Here is a 21401-nt window from a genome sequence, read left to right on the forward strand (position 1 = left end):
AAATGATTTTAGTGAAACCTTGAAAACACACCGGGTACCCGACCGACATTGAACAAAAGCGCGCAAGCGTGGTTAATCTAAATGTGTCGCGAAGAACGCTCGTCACACACTGCACTCCCAAATTAACTGTGTACGTAACACGGCAATGTATGTTGATCTTGACAACACTAACCGACAGTGCCCTAATTTTGAATTTCGGACAGCAATTCCGAGCGTTGTTTCGAGAATTGGTATTTTTCTTCTGGTGGCTCTTCACTGCTGGAGGTAAGCTGTCAGCTCAGCGAGTTTTTTCTTATCTTGTCACAAACAAAATAGGTCTTCATTGCTGATAACACTTGTCAATGCCACCCTTAACACTCGTTCCATCCATCATTATAGGTTGCTACAGATATTACCTGGTTGTCATTTTTCAGTTCATGACCAAATAGGAAACCTATTGCATAGATGGTCTGCAATCATGGTATAAGACAGCTGCGTAATGCATACGATAAAAATTAAGTGGAGAATTTTAACTTACGAATCCAAAACTTCATCATCTTAGTGTTTAGTCATAGCTTTAACTAAATACTTTATTTTTCATGTCTTAATGAAATTTCTAAGATCGCTAGCGTGAGCTAGTTTTAGTCGCACAAGCTAAAGTAATTTTATTGTATTGTTGTGCACTGCGACATTAATCGTAATTGAAAACTAGTCTAATGAAACTGATTAAATTGCCTAGATATTCTATATAGTTCAGCATACACGCATAAGATTTCGTACGTTTTATATGTTAGTTGTATGAACTGAATACGAATATACGTTTGTGTGTGTGAACATTCTCCATGCATATTGTTTGTGCGGCGTCATCATCGCACTTCTTGGATAGAGTGAAGTCGGCCAAATCATACGATGCCGCCTTGAAGTCCCTAAGTCTACTGTTTATGTAACCCTGAGCGAATATCGCTCGAAATTATGTCACGTACTTCTCAATTGTACTACAGATAGCGTTCAAGTATCGGTGCTTGTTCTAATAAAATAGTATTTGCCATCCCGACGGTTAGAGAAGGATTTTAGTGATATATTTTTCCGAGACTGCATTTCAAAATGGTATTTTTTTTAATTCTTACAAGGGCTTGGGCTTATCACTTAGTGACATAATTTTGAATTCGTTATAAACATTCAATACTTTAGTATGTGCTAGTATAAAATCATCGCAGTTACTAACATTGTTGCTAGACCATCATAGAAATAAACACTTTTCTTCTTGCACTACTGTAACACCAATAAGAAGAAGACATATTTTGTTGGAATTGAAAAATATTTTTCAGTATTTTAATTTACTTAATTCAAATTGCGCCATTGAATACGTTTGCAAATATGTGTAAGACGTAACGTGCATGTCAGAGCGATCTCATATCGAAAGAATCTTGTTGCTAAGCTTGCTAAAACATTTCCGTTTTCACGGAAAGTTTGGTGAGTTTTGTCACTGTGACCGATGCCTACGCGTGAGTTTCTATTTATTATGATTTACCAAAGCGTACCACGCTCAACACTCGCCTATTATTAGCACAACCTTATTTTAGAGGCTGGCTGGAACTCTGTTAATGCTCAAACGCACAAACATACGTTAAGTGGGAAATACTGGTCTTCGCACAATATTATGTCGTCGGAATTTTGAATATATCAACTATTTTTAACCATGAGTGTATTTTAAACAGCGTGTTTAAATACGTTCCCGAGATTGCATAACGATGCAAATGTACGTAGTTGTTTACGTGTTTATTCATCAAGATGTTTATGCTGATCTTAGTCTCGGACTTAGCTTAGTAGCCCAATATTATCATCAGTCAAAAAACCCCAGTATTCATGTTTGTCACACTAGTAATAATAAAGTGCATTTGCTAATTAGCGCGACCATCACACAGAATTGAGTGGATATATGTTTGTTTTGCAGGCGGACTCAATGCGCCGGCAAACTGTTGTTCCAATCGAAATTTACGTTTCGTACAGCGATACACTTGTTATGTACTATTTATTGCTCTATTAAATTGCACTCAGAAACATGTAATGAGCACAATTGTTCATTATTCGTGACAAATTGCCGCACTTCAACTCACATATGCTTGATGCGAGATTTGTGCGACAGTGCGACCTTCATATCCTGTAAAGTACTCAGTTTCAGTCCATTTATGTATATATTGGCAATACGAGCACACTTCCTCTCAAACAATTTCATGTTTCACGAAAAGTTTCAAAAAAATATTTCCCTAAACAAACGCAGCTCCATTAAACACATAAAACGTTTCAATGAATCGTAGTGTTAGATGAAATAAAAAAGTTCTGGCATAGGGCAATAACAGGTTTTTTTAATCGTTGGTAGTTGTTCCAATCTGTTCCAACCTTTCACATTCATACAGAAACTGTGTGCAAACTAAATTGAAATGGACTATGGCAATTTTGGCGCACCGCTCCTACGATCGATGGATACCCACACTTCCGTCGTAATTACCCATCCTGCCTCGACTCCGCACTTCACGACAATTAGGTTAATTTGACATAAAATTACTCCGTTTCGTCAAACCCAGTTTTTATTCATCGTAAATCATTTTAATCATTGAGCTCATAAGTTTATATTGAATTTATGTTTTCGTGCATCTTAATGGTTTGATGTAAAAAGTCGCAGCTGATTTGCTGAAAAGAATGTTCCTTATATCAACCGTCACACAAAGTTCATTATAATAATATGCCTACACATGATTTTGTTCAGTAGCTGGAGCCCTCCTCATTTGAATGCCAAGGAAATGTATTTTTTTTATTACTACAATTTGATCACGCGCCGTAGTGAATTTTTGTGTGAATTTAAGAAATGTGTTTTAAAAAGTTATATCTTCCAAATTTTTTAGACCTATGTCACGTTACCTTTATAAAAATCACTAAGTATATGTATGAATGGTATTAAGTGTCTGGCTTTTCATTCAAAATTGTTGCTAATATTAGAAATCGCTACCAAGTGCTTGTAAGTTACAAGTTACAGCATTAATAAAAAATACACCTCACTTAAAAACAAATCACAGAATATATTTCCTTAGGTGAAATTCCACTAATTAATACATTATTTGGGTAATAACAGGTGTAATATTAATTATGCAATCGAACGTAGCATGCAGTCTGACATCACATCCTTCACGTCACATTAAAAATGTAAGTTAATAAATCAATGCTAAAACAAAAATAGCGCTTCCCTTACCACTGTATCGATACCGATGAAAATGCTAATAAATTCGGGATATATTTAAGCTGAGGCAACGCCAAAATAGGCCTACATAAATTAAAATGTGAGACGTCTAGCCTATTTGGGAAGTGAAAATAATGTCTTAATAACAATAAAATAAAGTAGAATTTGACGAAGTATTGATTTGATACTCGAATATGGAAACGACAAGGTAAGTTCGAGAATGTATTGATAATGCGTGGTAGAGGCAGTGTAAGTGGCAGGCTGCAGCGCTGGCGGCGCCGGGGGTCGGGGTGGTTGCATCGCTCTCAGTGGCTCGAGGGCTGTTAGTCCATCGCGATCTCTCCGCAAGTTAACACCGTCCCAACCATGATGGAAATGGCGACTTATTGCCATTTCTTCCGTGGTGCTCGGGATTCGGACTCCGACAATGAAGACCCAGATGACGAAAACTCGTAAGTTCGGATTAGGACTGTTTTAATTATTACGTAAAAAACTGTCAAATAATTACATGAAAGTTAATAAAATATTTACTTGTTTTTTTTTAATTCTCTTATCTATCTTGTTTTTTCGTTAACCGATTTTCAAAATAAAATCATTTAATGATGAATGTACTTTTTACCTAGAATGCACTTTTGGTGAAAGTTGATTTTATTTATAGAATTTTTCTTTTGTCGTTTATACACAAAAATATTTTCAAGGTCACGGTTTTTTATAGTTTTATAAGCTTTCATTACGAATGTTCAACAGAGACGTAATTACAAAGGAAACATTAACTGCGGAAATTAGCAAAAGCGAAAAGTACAAGTTTTAATGATAACTTCTAACACTTTGTTTGAAGTCGGCTGGGAAAGTGCAATCAAAACATAAAATATTCTGTTTTATTTGAGTGTCTGCAAAGGTCAAGTGTGGAAGATACTTGACAATTTCCAGTATCGATAAGTGGTCAATTTACAAACAAAGTGTCGCTGAATACTGAATTCATAAATTTAATTACTTCGCTTCCATTAATTTATTGAAAAGTTGACATTGAATTTATATTAAGTATTCGTGGTCCATGGTGAAAGCTGTAGTCATAGTTTGTGAGTTTTTGTTTGTTGTGATAAAATATTGATATTGCTTGCAGTGTCTTAAAATAATAAATTTAGTTACCTACGTGTTGAACTAAAACAATGGCCGAACAAAGTAACAAAAATTTCAAAAATCATTTAATTCTTAAATTGTGTCAGTTAAGCAAACGAGCATTATCTAAATAGATTGCGGTGTCCCTCTCGCGACGCCAACATCGATTTTATACGATCGAGACGTTTGGTGCATTTATTTTATTTCTCGGCAATAGGTATTTATTTGTTTAGTGAAAATAGACGGAACTGCCAAGAAGGGCTCTGTTTTTAAATAAACCCTTTATCAATAAATTTAAACAACTGAATGATTCACGCTAAAATAACGAAACCTCTGAACTTTGTAATTGAATAATATCGGTATAGACTATAGACTATTTGTTCCCGTTGATTTTGTAATAAATGCACTTGGTTTCTTAAAACAATCATGTTATACTTTAACAAAAACTGAAAATTAAATAAGAATAAAACCACATTAACACTTTTGTAAAAATGATATTCAAATTAACCAAAACACTTTTAAAACTTGTCGTGGCGGATTAGTGTTCCTTCAGTCTATGATCGTGAAAGTATAGAGAGTGCACCTGTGTGCGCGAATTCTTAAACACTAATAACACGTTCTCCGTAGCTGGATGATGTCCTTAGGCTCGAAAACAGCCGCCTTGGCCGAAATTCTCCCTGGGCGCCTTTACTGTCATATCAAAATGTTTATTGGGTTCTTGCATTTGTATAATTTATTACACTACAGAATCTAAAATACAGTAAAGTTTAATTCGTTCGTTCAAACGATAAAACCAATAGGGCCTTACTACAAAAACTTTAAACCCTGTTTTACACTTGTCTAATAAAATTTTGGCTGCAAAATGAACCATATGTCAACGTCATAATTTGACATTTTTTTAGACAAGGCATAAACTGACGTTTAAAAGTTTTTGTGGTAAGACGGATATTGTTATGAACTAAAACTGAACATTATAATTGCATAGGGCCATTTTAATCACAGAAGCCGACAATACTATTATGAGAGGTGATATCAGAACCTCATTACTGTAATGATCATGTTATTTTGGAATCCTCTGTTTAATTAAACAAAATGCGATAATCACAGTGGCTGGCGTCATTTAACGATAACCCGATTGAAATATTATAATTAAGGTTAAATTATTTAAATGCGTTTGATATTAAATTATTGTATGGGATAACAGAAGATCTCGATATCCTTTAGGGCTGTCGTAGCCTGGTATCCTAAAATTTCACAGTACAGGCTCGAATCAGGTAGTTGATAATGTAAGAGCCTCCCCCTGCTCCCGAAAGCGAGTTGTACATACCTGGTAGCTTTAGCAGCCGCTGTTACGATTCTCTGTCAAAGGCAGTCAAGCGGATTTGAGAACATCTTGGTAGCTGGTACTGATCCTTTAAATCTAAAGCCATCGCACACCAGATTACTTCTCGTAGCCGTCTTTGACCCACTACAGCCTAACAGTGATAGATTTTTGACGATCGGAATTCGTCGCGCGTACAGGCTCCGTTTTGATACGCACGACAAAAGTCAGCCTGTGTGAAAGCGCTGTAAAAACCACAACGTGCAAAAAGAAATGCAAACAATTGCATGACCGTGAAAGAATTGACATTTACGTCCTACGTAATTGCCTATATCATTTATGCTTCACATTTATCAATCACAACCGGCAATTGTCCCCATATAATAGGTACAACAATGGCCTCCCAGGTCAAGTTGAAGTCGCAACATCTAATCACACCATGATTATAGGCTTATTACATTTGATTTTTATTGCAACCGTTTCCCTTATAGCGTGGGAAGCCCTTCACATTCATAGTTCAGTACATATTTAACCAAATACTTTTTAATATACTTCTATGTTACAAATTATGTGTATTTCAGCTCTTTCAAACCCCGTTATCTAGTTAGGAAGCCTGTTTTCAATCTCCGCAATAAAATGTTTCCTCGAACCTTTCAGTCATATTTTGTAAAATATTGTAACTGACAATTTTCTCTCGCAACCTTTCAGATTATAAGCTCTATACATATCTTGGAAACTTGAAAATGTAGACGTTTACGTAGGGGTGCATCACTGCAAACGAACACACAAATACACTTTTCTTGAATATTTTTACAAAATCTTGCTTTCTGTCATTATTGTGACGAAACTGACCCGTGTGCCCAAATTGAATCATGAACAAAACAAAAAGGGTAAAGTAACCAAAAAGGGGTAATAAAGTGGCGTAGCAATGTCAAGTGTGCCTGTAATCGGCACATTTGTAGTGGCGTCATCAAGCCATCTCGTGTGGAGAGCATCTGAAGCCGAATGAAGAGCGATCCCGGGGATAAGGGGAGCATTTTAGAAAAACAACGTGAATCGAGTCTCGGGCTCGAGTGCTGACGACGACGCCACGCAGCGGTTTTACAGCACCTCTTTAGTTTAGGGTTATCGCTTTGACATTTGATGAACGCTATTTGCATGTTGCAGAGGACATGAATAGGCATTTTTTTCACATTTGCATTGCATAAAAAATGCAACTAACGTCGCCGATCTGTATTGATTCTTGAGCTATTTTCTCCTAGCATTTGCAGGCTGTTTTATGAAGCAAATAATGGGCCGTTTATAAAATACAATCAGAGTTAAACAAATAACACAAGACCTTTGATATATTCACAGTAGTTTCGGTAGCTCTTAACTAATAAGTAGATAACGGCAACCCTGGGCAACGCCAGGGCTTTTGCGGTTAAACTGGGAAATATTGAGAGGACACGAGTGGCATGTTTGAGCACGTTTGGGTGGAGGCTCATACATGGATGTAGGTAACCTTGAGGGGTTGCCGAGGAAGGTATTACGTACCTGGAGCTTTATACACGTGAATATCGTACAATATCCGGAGACGTTTGAATATTGAATATTTCTAGATGATGGGAGATTCTTTCTGTATGACATTTTTTAAATGGTTTAGTTACCTAGTTAGTTATGTACCATATACTTTTAACATAAATCTAACAGCTTTTTTTCTTTTGCAGGTCACTGCCGAAATTGTGCAATCAGGAAGAAGAGCCTGGACGCCCACCCCAGGGAGGGGTGGTGACGTTCGAACCTATACAACACGACCACGACTTCTGCGAAAGAGTTGTTATCAACGTAAGTACCACCTTCACTACAAATACGGCCATACATTACTCACTAGGCTAACTAGTAGATACAACAAATTAAATATCGACTTCCACAACGGCTTTGACTTTACACAGAATATGAAATAAAGAGTAGGTAGAGAGAGCAAAGAGCTTAGACAGAGTTATATTTGAACTCCGCTGATTTATAATGGGTGCCGTCTAGTCTCCTACTCTAGATGCCGTTTTTTGGTTCTCCTAAAACTGAAACGTCGAAGGAGAAAGTAGCGTAGGTTTTCATTAACGTTGGCATACTGCACTATGCATTATTGCACTCCGGCTTCTCAAGCCCATTAAATATATATTATACTGCTACGATAAACCAAACTACAAAAATTATTTAGACTCGGCGTATAAAGTAGCATAATACCTATTTATGCAGACTTGTACAACGTAATCATGTATACTAGTCTAGTCGTCTTCAGTGCGGAGTACCAATATGGAGACAACATAGACAACGCACTACTTATACAAGTTACCTATTACGCCCGAGATACTAATACAGCCATCTCAACTGACTAAACCAATATTAGGAACTGCCGCTATTAATATCTTCAACTTTATCAATATCGAAACTATTGAACCCACTGTGAGAATGTACATACATTAGGTAGGTATAAACAAAATCGAGTCTAATATTTTGTTTGACGAAGGTCACTGAATTCGACTTTGTTTTGCTTTGAGTACATTCCTATCATCGCCAACGTGCCAGTCCGAACATTATGATGAATTTTATCCACCAATCATAGTTTCATGCGGTCCGTTCACTCCTCTATTATTCATATTTGAGACTACTTGTAGTGTATAATTTGTTTGTGTTCCATAAGAATCAAAGCTTGAATAACAAATTGATTACATAATTTACAAGTTAGGTAATATGAAACAAATAATAACTTAAAAATTGTAAAAGGCATAAAAATTCCTTCTGTAACTTACACTTCCCATTTGCATACTTACGGAATTAGGTATAAGAACATATTTTTAAGTCAGTGGTAGAAAGTTTTTACGGAAACAGTTCTAAATTATGGCTCTAGAAGTCATTTTTTTGTATTCTTGCCTCCAAGTTCAACGATGTTTCAGCACAAATAATGTCTGTGCCTTATTAATTTTCAAAATCTCGTTTTTGTGTTCTGTTATCCGCCTTACACTTAACAGAATTATTATCATGGACAAACATGCAACATAAATACCTACATGTGTTACAGTGACATTCAGTTGGAATTGATATTTTCTCTTTTAAGAAGTCGATATATAATACCTGTCCCTTTTTCATTACTTTGAAATTCAATTTCAAAGTAGAATTTCAAACGTTCATAATATTCTATAAAGAAAAGCAAGCTGAGAGTCCTAAGAAACAGACTGCAATTAAGTCGGAGCTGAAACTTTGTCTATAGTTCCACTTAAAAGATAAAGAGCGAGCAAATATTTAGCACCCTCACAGACATATTTGTTTTTATTGTTCCAATATACAGCCTGAAACAAATTATTCTTTTACACAGCGTTCAAGTGAACATTTTTATTTTCCGTAGTGAATTTATTTCTCAGAATTTTAATATGCAAAACAAATAAGGGGAATTTTATTAATGGCGCACAGGCCTTGAAACAAGATCAGATCTCCCCCGTAATTCTCTCTTCTTACAAATACTAATAAGGTATCTCTTGTGTTGTGGCAATTTGCTTTCCTATAGCTAACTGTAGGATGGAAATTCTTCAACAATTTTCCGTTATAAACTAATCTGTCGTTTATAAATAGAAATAAGAAGAGCATCCTACAGGCACTGCCTACACAGTTACCTTCACAAATCAATCTCGAAGATTATGTACGTAGATACCAACTAGTCCTTATTAGCGGAACAATTTTCTATAATTCACGTTTCAATAAATTGAAGCAAGGGCATGCAAAGCAATGTAACGACTTTATTTATTGCATTTCTATAACACGTGTAGGTATAATGATGTACTGGAATATTTTAGATTAGCTGTTAGTTAAGTCGAGATCAGGAAAACCTTCAAAGGGCTACCCACCACGTATTTTATTAGTTATTGTGTTTAAGATGGAAATATCTGAATACGATGTAATTCGAGAGAAAGTTGCATCTCGTGCCCGCTCCGGCGAGCACACTTCAATTTAATATACACGAGAGTGAAGCGCACAAAAGGCTGTCACTTTGAGCTGCAAAAGCTTTCTCAGCGCTGAGCCCTGCCTGGATTTTATTTTAAAATATTCCCCCGTGCTCTTCCAGGACTTACCCTTGACATTTAGCTTGCAACGTGAAGGCCACAGCCGTCTCCTTCGCATGAAAATACGTTTGTGTTATCTATTTATGTATTTTTCTTTTATATTATGTAAGTCTGACGTTGAGCCGTCCCTGATAGTTACTTTGCGACATTCTTTGTGCGACTTTCATAATTAGATGCTTACTTCTTTATTCCTAAGAAAGTACTCATTTTAATAGAAGACTGCTTATTGTTTTTCTTTTATGCGTTAAGTAAGTAATTTTGTTCGAGTTGCATCGGAGTTAATAGCAACCCTGGAAAATGATTAGTAAACCATGAGCTATTATGAACAATACTTTGTACATACAGAGATTATGTAGAAGTTGGTTGCGGAGTACATAGTTTTAATGAGAAATCTTAGATAACTTGATAACGGGATTGCGGTAAAATACAACATAGGATCTGGAGGATTTCTCGGAACCTTGGCAAGTTAACAGGACTTTATAATAAGCGAACTTTCTAAACATAGTGCATCGTTAGGATTGCCACTCACTTTGAAGACTAAGCCGCAAGGCACGGACTTACCTCTATAAACTTGAAGCAGGTACAAGCTCTAGAAACCACATCTGCTATTTTTTTTATGAATAAAAGCAACTGTAATACTTCATTAATTACAATGGCGAATAGCATACAATAGTTTTATTGAGAAACTCATCAAAACTATGCATGCACTTTTTCATAATATATGTATTAGGTATTTTGCCGACTGCCAAATTTGAAAATTGAGTTCCAACCATCCGGACGAATGATTTTAGTGAAAAAGTAAGAGGCAAAATAATTATTCGCAAAAACTACTACTACTAAATAATATAGAAACAAGTTGAAGACATCAAATCTGAAGACAATGGAAGTGAACCTACCACGCGAGTACAAAATCTGTCTGGAACTTGGCAAATAACAAACACCGTCTAACTTTGGTGCAATCATCGGGAATTGTTGTTTAAATAAATAAATAATTAAGAACGGCGAAATGTAGCATTCACCGGCACTCAGGTGGCTATCAACGCTAAGGTGTTTACTGACGGAGAGCACCAAACATTACGTTTAACGATGAGAACACGGAGCTACTTCAGCATGGAGGGGGCATGTCCGTCCACGTTATACTTGTACTACACCTCGAACTACGCCAAAATCTTGTACATCTTACAACTTATGAGAGCTTGAGAGTACAATGTCTGCATTGAGCTAAACTTTGATATTCTCTGTTATAACTACAGAGCTGAAACTATCTTACTATAATACTTACTACCTTTAATATAATATATTTCGTTAACAGAATTTATAATAGCGAGTTTAAATCTGGGGTTTGCTTCTACCTGTCTTTTATTTTGAGCTTTCTAGAACTTTCCATGTATATTTGGTCGGAGGTAGAGGTTTTGACAATAGGCGGCAAACAACGAGGCATGACCCTACATCTGTCGGCCTGAGCTTCATGTTGACTTTATTCTATAACGACCTTGGATACACATCGCAAACTCGAATTCGAATTCCGTATAGGAAATAGTCTGTATATCTGTAGGTATCTATCTATAAATCGTCAACGTATAATCTGGAAGTCGACCTCAACATAGTTAGGAAACGGCTTGGAAGATGATGATGATGTATAAATCGTCAACAATAAACTATACAAATCAAACATTTTAAACTTGAGAGCTGAGATGCAGAATTGGGTCGTATCGTCCCGTCACGTATGAAGATACTCAGTCAATCATTCGTCTCACTATATCAGAATATGTAACAGATACCAACATAGTTTCGCATTTCAATATAATTCACTATCTCTAAAATACAAACTCCATTAGCTCCCATCGCTGCAGAGTCGTGTTTTGTGAAGAAAACGGGATTAAACCCCAGTACACGCTGCAGTTAATTGGATTCTCCAATAATGTTAGAACCATTAATCTTTCGAATGAACCCCGATTGAATAGTTTACAACATGTCAGGGTTACGACCAGTATTTAATCGAAATAACTATTTTTAAATCGCACGTTTTTCAAGTGAATTACCACAGCTGACTAATAGCGATTCTTTGATACGGCATAAAACCTTTTGGCAATTGTGAAAAATTTATGATATTCACGCAATACTTTACTATCTAAGAAACAATTGTTTGAATTACAACGTAATACTTACAGAAATGTAATGGAAATAAATAACATTACATTTTGACTTACTTGTTTTTGGTTTAGTTGCGTCGCTCGCTATCGATTTTCTCCATAACGCTCAGTCGGTCGCGTGTCAATCCACACTCATTTTCTCACTGGCCATTGGTCAACGATTCGTGATTATGCCTACCTGTTGATATATCACGATTTCACTGCCTTGTTAGTAAATATCGCTTTGAACTTTGTGAAGCTCGTTCAAAGCAAAAAGGTGCTCAACGTCGGCAGTTTCGTCAGCGTTAAATGGGCTGTTAATACTTTACTATTCCTGTGTTACGTCAAAACTAAAGTTGTGCTATTAAATCGGTAATCATAATTTTATTTTAGACTAACGATATTTAAAAAATATAGTAATATAGCTAAGCCATTGCTACGGTAGTAAAATGAAATCTTGGACACGGTTATAACTTATAGTAGCTAGTACATAGGTACGATCTGAAGGGTCATTTCAGCGGTTGTGGGATTGCCTCATCCTTTAATTAGTCGCGCGCGGTGAGCAATAATAGTAAACGCGGGCAGTCACATTACACGGTTTTGACAAATCGCTGATGTGAGTGCAGCACGTAACTGCACGCGTGTGGGAGTTAACTGCCGCACTAACGCTTATAGAAAATTTTCAGTCCGTGACTTATTGCCTTTAGGTTTACATTCCAATTTCCGTTTAGTGCACTCTGTTGCAAAATTGTAGAGGCTCGAAACGATTCTGTGAAGCGAGCTGCGACTGATGGCGATAGTTATTAATGAATGCTATTTTAGTAATTGGCGTTCCAAGAATATGTGAAATGGGTTTCGATGTCATAAAACTATGACTGTGTTATTGTGCTGACCATTGATGTTTTGCGAACCGAATGCTGGCTGAGCGCTGCATTCATTGAGCGAAACATATTTAATTTAATTAATGTAAAAACTGACAATATATTTATTAGGTCATTGCCCCACGGTATGACACATTGCTTCCCGATGCTCTACGTAGACGTGCCGACACTTCTGTAACAGAAACTCGTGCGACAGGGTATTTCGCAAACGCGTATCCCGCAGCTTATAAAAAGAAATCCAACCTTAAAACCTGGAACCATTCGCGGTTTGCATTTACGACGAAAAATTAATTAAAATCTCTTCATAAAAGCTCGCTGCAGTACGACGTACAACTCGCGCCGCCCTTGGGGAACACACAATAAAATGTATTTTTGGATACGCCCATTGCCAGCCGTGGTGGTACATCCGCGCCGAAAGAATTACTGTGTGAAACTTTGCGTCCGCGGAAAGTGAATGTACGCGTTTGCTTGTAAATATTGATTTGATTAATTTGTGCGGGCGCGCGGTCGGCCCGTCGTCCACCGGCCGCGGCGGTCGTCTGCTATTCCTGAAGCCGTCACCGTCGGCGCGATACGTCGCCCAGTGTACCGCTTTCAACCGGAATAGGGGTTTCACACACTTCATATCGCATACTTAATAAATAAACCGGGCTCATAATTTTTGCTTATAAAATATGATCATACCTACATTGAGTACATTCAGTACAAAAAGGACAACAGTCATAAAACGCTTGGTCGGTCGGTGTGTCGTACAAGTTTAGCGTGTGTAGACACGGCAACGGTAAACCACAGTTTCCGGGCATGATGACTCAATTTTTTATGTTGCGATCGGATCAGCATAAAATATACATTCGACATTATTTATTACATTTGCGTTTATTTCCATACCTTCCATTTTCAAAAGCATATGTAAACACGGCAATATTGTAAGTATTTACTGGGACGTTGCCGTTAAGTTTATTTTTATCGCTAACAAGACCATTACCGAGCCACCACTCCACGTGCTATGAGCAATACCTAGTACCCGTATCTTGTCTAGGTTAACGTGTTGACATGCTTTGCAGTACGCACAAATACATGTAATATGTTGCCATATCAGGAAATTGTAGGTTCACTGTACCAAATCCAACTCAACACTGTTTTTAAAATAGTAAGCATTGCATTTTTATATATAACATGGAATTCAATAAAAGCTACTTTGTAATCGAAGAAAATAACAAACTGGGATCAATAAACCAATCGAAGTAATACGACCGTTACAGTCAGTAGATAAATATGTTTTTCACTTCATATTTGAGTCACTGTATGTGTAGTTATATTTTCATAAAAGCATAATATTTCTGACACCTGTTGCTTTTCGATCGACTTGCGTGAACAGTCGATCGCCTTGAAAAGTGCTCTCACCTTGTAACTCTCTAAGTTCATCATGTTTGCACCGTTGTATACAAACTTTGTATGGCTAGAAATAGATATAAACACACATCTCGCCTCAAAATCGATCACTGTATTCAAGAAACTCCATGCTATATAAATATTGTATTTATGTAAATAAGTAGGTATTTTACACATTTTGTAGATATGTAGGTACCTATGTCTTATTTTTTTTAAGTATTCGAATTATTCCGTGGTTTACAAAACGAAACCCTGAATCAAGAAAATAATCATTTTACGTTGGTATGGAATAAGATTTTCAGATTATCCACAAATTATGGGTTGTTGAACACAAGTATGGTAAGGACAGATATAATAATGACTACCTACACTACTCGCAGTAATACAATCCACTCTACAATATAAAATAATAATTACACGTTAGGTAGACATGATATATTTTTATTTTGCGCTTTGACTTCGAATTTAGTTATAATATTTTTTTAGTTTTGATTGACACTTTAATAATAAAAAATTCAGTATTACCAAAATAACATATTTTGCTACTTTAGCTGTCAATGTCCATCCATCAATTAAGTTATTTAAATTATACCGAAATCAGCGCGTCAGTCTCACTGTTCCAAAACATATTGAAACGAGTTAAATGCAGTTTTAGTATCAACTGATTGTAATATTGTGTCTGAGATTAAAATAGTTCTTTAAATATTTGATTGCGCTGCGCTTCGATAGTAGCTGTCTGTCTTTTTGTGTTGGAGGTTAAGGCATCGCCCGGTCGATTCTGTCTGCGCCAAAAATACTGCTCACAAAATGCGATTCTAAGTGAATTAATTCAATTTTGCCCATGGGTTTTAAAGAAGTGCATTTTAATGCCAACCCTCTTATTTGCTTCAGATAGACCATCTCTAACTGCTTTTGTACTAGTCAATAATTAACCAGTACTCGCTGTATTGTAATTATACCAACGTTAGTACGTATACCAAAGTTATTTTGAAGTGTTGGTAATTAACCGTGTCTCAACTCTCCACACATAAAACTAGGTTTAGGCGACAGTTCTATTTCCAACACCGAACATTATTGGTTTTAACACCTCCAGCTCTTGACCCTGATACCAAAACGGATTTATTCCGTCTAATGGAATCTGAACGTGTCACGCAAACGACAGTTACAAGTAAATGCACTAACCGGAGTCATGTGAAAGGTCAAAACGTATTCAAATGTGTTGCCTCCAGAATAATTCAATAACGATGCCATTTCTGAAATAGTTGTTGAATAAATCAAATATTTATTTGGTGGTTTAAATCAATAGATTATGTAGGTAAAGCAGTAATCGTTCGTACACATGTGTTTTGTCAAAAAGTTGAAGCGACACTAGAAGCCACCGGTCCGCTTAACACGTGGTAGACACAAATAAAAAGTTCAAGGGTGTTACAATTTTAGAGTGGACGCTCCTACCGTTGCGTAAGACTGTTTGAACACACTGCGAGAACGTTAAGGGTTTTGACATGTTGGGCGTGTTGTTTATATCCCATGTTTCTATGAGCAATCAGCTCTGTTGTTGCTCCACGACTCGAGTTTGTGAATGATTGATGGAAGTTAATAAACTTATCAATTTTTTCTTGGCTCTCTAGCAAATAAAAGAGTTGGATTTGGTCAATTTGAATAGTGCTCGTATACTTACTTACTTAGTATGTTGTGGTATATTTTAAAACGCATATATTTTGGTGTATACACACGTTGACCTATCATAAACATGTGTCAATAGTTAAATAAAATAATATATTCATCAAATTGATATAAATTCCTTTCACACAATAGAACCTTTCGATTAAAAAAATATTATTATATCTAGGTACCCTATTCTACTCAATATTCTTGGGAGCCACGTAATGAATAAAACATAATAGTAACATTTTCTTTTTCTTTCTTCGTAGATAAGTGGCCTGAAGTTCGAGACCCAACTACGTACACTCAATCAATTCCCGGAAACTCTTCTAGGGGATCCAGCCCGGAGAATACGCTACTTCGATCCCTTGAGGTCAGTTTCATTTTAATAATCTATTAATATAAATCCTTTTTATAAACTTTAAATAAGGACTTAAGCCGAAGATGCTCGCAGTTAAAAGTTTCCCTGAAACTATCTGAAGTCGGATTCCGCGCAGTGATGAATCTGACAGATAACTTGCAAATCAACTGCTGTAATCTTTCCTTCAAATTAAATTATAATTTGATGTTTTAGACACGTTTTCGACTAAATCTGGTCTTTAATCACCATCTTCAAAGTTTGGGTACATTTTATGACATTCTCATCATTTGTTAACAGGAACGAATACTTTTTCGACCGGAACCGCCCCTCGTTCGACGCAATCCTGTATTACTACCAAAGCGGCGGCCGCCTGCGGCGCCCAGTAAACGTTCCTCTAGACGTGTTCTCCGAGGAGATTAAATTCTACGAACTTGGAGAGCAAGCCACCAACAAATTCCGGTGAGTGCCCCTAGCACATGCACGCACAACGCCTCTACATGTTGCTCTTATTTATTGTAACCTATTTAAATCCTTTCAGTGAGGATGAGGGCTTCATCAAGGAGGAAGAAAAACCCCTTCCCTCCAACGAGCGCCAGCGCAAGATCTGGCTGCTCTTCGAATACCCTGAAAGCTCCCAGGCCGCTCGTGTTGTGGCAATTATCTCAGTATTTGTCATCTTGCTGTCCATTGTAATCTTCTGCCTGGAAACACTGCCTGAGTTCAAGCATTACAAGGTCTTCAATACCACTACCAACGGCACTAAGATCGAGGAAGACGAAGTACCAGACATCACTGACCCGTTCTTCTTGATAGAGACCCTCTGTATAATATGGTTTACATTCGAGTTAATCGTCCGGTTTCTGGCGTGTCCAAACAAGTTCAATTTCTTTAGAGATGTGATGAACATAATAGACATAATAGCCATCATACCGTACTTCATCACCTTGGCGACAGTCGTTGCTGAGGAGGAAGATACTCTGAACCTGCCACGCGCTCCGGTATCTCCGCAAGACAAGTCGACCAACCAAGCTATGAGTCTTGCTATACTCCGGGTCATCCGTCTCGTGCGCGTGTTCCGTATCTTCAAACTATCACGACACTCCAAAGGCTTACAAATTCTCGGACGCACGCTGAAGGCTTCGATGAGGGAACTTGGCTTATTGATATTTTTCTTGTTCATTGGTAAGTTTCATGTTGCACTCAATCTTGACAAGCACGTTAACTACACGTCCACAAACGTGTGGGTCTTTTATAAACCAAAAAAAATGAGTCAATCAATAAAACATATTCATGAAGTCCAGAAAGCATTGTGGTTGATTAAATTATATTAATATATTTGACCTAGTAAGGCATAAAGTGTTCTCAAGGAGTATTTCTGATACGGAGAGAAGATTTTGGGATGCGTATTGTGACGCAGCAGGACGGGCCCGGTCGGGCGGCGTAGCGGCGAGCGCGGTGCCGGTTACTTCAATTCTAATTCCATTCAGTAAAATCTTTTCCATTGTTAAATCCTATAATAAGTCATTATAAACCGTTTATAAAAACCTCAAGTAATGAATCCTCAACTCTAGCGCGGCCACATCATGATGGTGCGTTCACATTATATTTTGCGTTCGCAGGTGTCGTGGTTTTTTCCAGTGCTGTCTTTTTTGCTGACAAAGACTGCCATGACACTAATTTCGATAGCATTCCTGATGCCTTCTGGTGGGCGGTAATTACGATGACCACAGTCGGCTATGGAGATATGAGGTAACCTGTGTCGCGCCGCCACCCCGCCCTGCCTTCCCCGACCCCGCCGCTCGCAAGCCATCCCCACCACTGTATGTCGCACTGTATTCTCCGTTGGTGTGTGCTTGTTCTTCAAGGTGTGGTGCTGTTTTCATCCGCGGTGTACTTCGCTGAGGCGGGAAGTGAGAACAGTTTCTTCAAATCCATACCAGATGCGTTTTGGTGGGCGGTCGTGACAATGACGACCGTAGGATACGGAGACATGACGTATGATACAGCGACTTCACCCTAAGTTTCATCTCTGCCTTCTCGTCATTTCATTTTATCCCCAACCATTACATTGGTATATTTAACACTATTGTGATATTCTTTCGCCACATCATGTAACTATGCTTCAGTTTGATTTGATCGTCGGTTCGCTTAGAACTTAACCGATTACACGTTTTATTCACCTTAATACTGAGACTCTTGCACGTTCGAGAACGTTTCTTAATGTCTTGTTACTTTTTATTTTATAAAATGTTTGTGTCATCATTTCTGTCCTGAACCTTTACAATTTTACATGGAAGCTTAGTTGTAAAATTTCTCATTGATCAGACATGTACACATAGGGTGCTAGTGTGCCACAGACCCCGTCGTCCGTGTGACTATCGCCCCTCCCAAAGCGTATTCTAATGATATGAGAGAGAACAGCTTTAGTTGTACACTTCAAGTGTGGCGATGTGTCGCTGATGGCGCACTGCTCGAGCGCATGCTCTAGCACTTGAAGTGACTCGTTGTATACCGAATAATGTCCACTGTCGAATGTTTACTCCTCTGTATCGCTTTCGCTAGATGTGTACCGTCCGATGTGTCCTGTTTCGGTGTTGTGGCTATACGAATGTTGCCAACGTAAACATATCGAAAATGGTGATTCATATCAATGCACACGTTGACATCCCGTCGTGTACTTCTTCTATAAAGTGTGCAGTAGAACTCTATAGTAACGCTTCTGCACCCAACGTTTCGATCATCATCGCCACTATCTCTCTCTGTCTAGTTGTTGGAATGCCCTGCAAACTTGTCTCCGATGGTAAATTTTACACGTGAATGCTACTATGCAAAATTGATGTTCAGAATGATTCATTGCTTATTTTTATCATTGGCTTCCAATCATTAGCTTTCACACACCATTTTCGATAGATAGGAATGTACCTTTATTTATTTATTTCGCCGTAACACTCCGAGTGCATGTCTGTCAAGTCGTTAAGTAGGTTTGAAATCAATGTTCGTAGTCAATGTTTTAGTATTATTGTGTCTTTTTAGGTTCCGTTTTAGTTTTCTTTTTTTTTCTTTGAACTTTCATGTCCTTTGATAAACATAACTGTTGAGTGAATAGTATTAACGAATACATTTCATTTTTGGTAGCATATTGCTAAGAATCAAATGGTTCGTTTTAATACTTTATAGATTGAAACGGTCGAGTTCATCACTTGGACATGTCTGCTAGCGTTAAAAAAACTGCATTGCAATAAACTGTTCAATGTTACAGTGATACTGTGACATGCTAGCGAGTATGATTGGTGAAGAATGATATTGTATTGCTTGCGTCCTTAAAGTTGCCAAGCGAATGGTCTTACCACTTTAAACTTATCCATCTCACTGCCAGTATGTCAACATTTTTGCTACTCATTTTTATTTATCTTTTAAGTTCTTCCAATTTTTTTCGTGATATCATTATCATATCCTATTGATCGAGGACTGTAAGTATTGAATATAATAACGCATAACCATCATCAGTTGCGTTTAACAAAAATTCCGTAGTTCATCATTAGTTGGATTGATTTCATTAGCTGGATCAGAAGGGCTTACAGTGCTGTTATTAATGAAATGTTTCTGTGGTTTAGGCCGGTTGGAGTTTGGGGAAAGATTGTCGGTTCCCTCTGCGCTATCGCCGGTGTGCTCACCATCGCTCTGCCCGTTCCCGTCATCGTGTCTAACTTCAACTACTTCTACCATCGCGAGACTGATCAAGAGGAGATGCAGTCCCAGAACTTCAACCACGTTACCAGTTGCCCATACCTGCCTGGCACCATGGGCGAGCCCTATCTTAGTAAGTCAATCATGTTTCTTCACCAGCTTCTGTTACTGTTTCCAACATTCTGGTTTGCCCTGCGAATGTTGACAACCGTAATAATGTATTAACTATAAACCGTTTTATATGTTCAATTTTACTGTGACAGTCCCTTTTCAATTTGTATTTTAGTTTTCTTTAATTCACAGCATGCATAGATTTTCAATTTGATTTTTGGCAGCATGCTTCGGTTTTTCTTTTGTTTTATTCGTTTCTTTTATGTTGATTTTCGGTAATTTCAGGTGGGAAGGACGATGAAAAGGACGAGATTTGCAGTGACCAATGACTGTATGACAGTGTTATTGTTTATATTTGTATTATGAGGACTTAAGTAATCGCCAGAGACGATATCCGTGATATTACCGCGTAAGGGACAAACGAGTGCACTGTTTTTGTTTTTTCATGTGTAGATATTTTTAGTTAGTAAGAGATGTAAAAAATAATTTAATAAAAAACGTTATTCTTTTAGTTACATTCGACATTGTTTTTGGTTTTTACATTATGTTAATTTTTTTATAAGATTTGTTATTATTTCTCGGAAAACTATTTCAACGAATTGTAAATCACGCGTCCGAAACAAAAAGCAAAAAGGCATGACGGGGGTATTGATCCCGTGACGTTTCAACTGCCGAATTGTCTGTTATTGGATGTGTGAGTGCTGAAATCCAAACGGACATGTGCCACGCATGTAGGTATCGAGCAAATACACAAACAATATTTATACGCGCATATTGTTTGTGTATTTTTTCGATACACGCTGTCAACTTGCAAAACGTGTTTATTTTTTAGATATTCCAATATCAGAATAGCATCAGAATATTTAGTGGGCCATTTTAAGGAATTCACGTTGTACTGAGAGCAGATGTATAGCTATGACTAGTTATTTACACAGAATCGCAACGTACAGCGCCAAATTCTTCAGCTGACTCACGCCCTATCAGCTGATTCTTGCACACCTAAACGCTATGAACACGAAACAAAGAACGATCACGAATAGTGTCAGCTGTCAATGCTTGATGCCTATCCTACTGACCTCAATAAGTAGGAGCCATCCCTGTATAGTTACGTCGGCATTCACATTCAGGCTATCTACCCATTCAATGGTCGGCTCACCGGCAAGCTGGCATGTGAATGGCCCTTATGACTAGATAAACATACGTATCAAAATAGCTAGCTGATTTATTTATGTTTTTTTTTCTTTATTCATGTGAATCTTGTTCGCTATTTAAATGTAAGTATCAATTTTTTTTTTTGTTTTTTTTTTTTGTGCCAGTGCTTTTTAGTGACGTTCTATTTTCAGAAAGTTTATGTTTTTTTTATCATTTTGATAAACCATACATTCCATTTTTCATTCACAATTATTTCGATTTTGCTTTATTTT

The 21401-nt window shown here is 37.3% G+C and overlaps 1 protein-coding gene across 13 annotated transcripts in view; it reads left to right on the forward strand.

Annotated features, from left to right (window-relative positions):
• LOC110374605 (potassium voltage-gated channel protein Shaker) overlaps positions 1-21401 on the forward strand; it is a 281576-nt gene that overhangs the window by 241272 nt on the left and 18903 nt on the right. For 8 of the 13 annotated variants that reach the window (XM_049838196.2, XM_049838181.2, XM_049838184.2 and 5 more), the window contains 6 exons: positions 7364-7481; positions 16088-16191; positions 16477-16638; positions 16718-17361; positions 18045-18174; positions 19794-19999. In XM_049838196.2, coding sequence (XP_049694153.2) covers positions 7364-7481; positions 16088-16191; positions 16477-16638; positions 16718-17361; positions 18045-18174; positions 19794-19999 — 1364 coding nt within the window. Of the gene's footprint in view, positions 1-3510; positions 3667-7363; positions 7482-16087; positions 16192-16476; positions 16639-16717; positions 17362-17798; positions 17929-18044; positions 18175-19793; positions 20000-20262; positions 20500-21401 lie in introns of those variants that run through there. The other 5 variants (XM_049838219.2, XM_049838203.2, XM_049838188.2 and 2 more) reach the window with 5 other exon arrangements.

The sequence above is a fragment of the Helicoverpa armigera genome, chromosome 1 (genome assembly GCF_030705265.1).
Source record: "Helicoverpa armigera isolate CAAS_96S chromosome 1, ASM3070526v1, whole genome shotgun sequence".
In the NCBI taxonomy this organism is placed as follows: Eukaryota; Metazoa; Arthropoda; class Insecta; order Lepidoptera; family Noctuidae; genus Helicoverpa; species Helicoverpa armigera.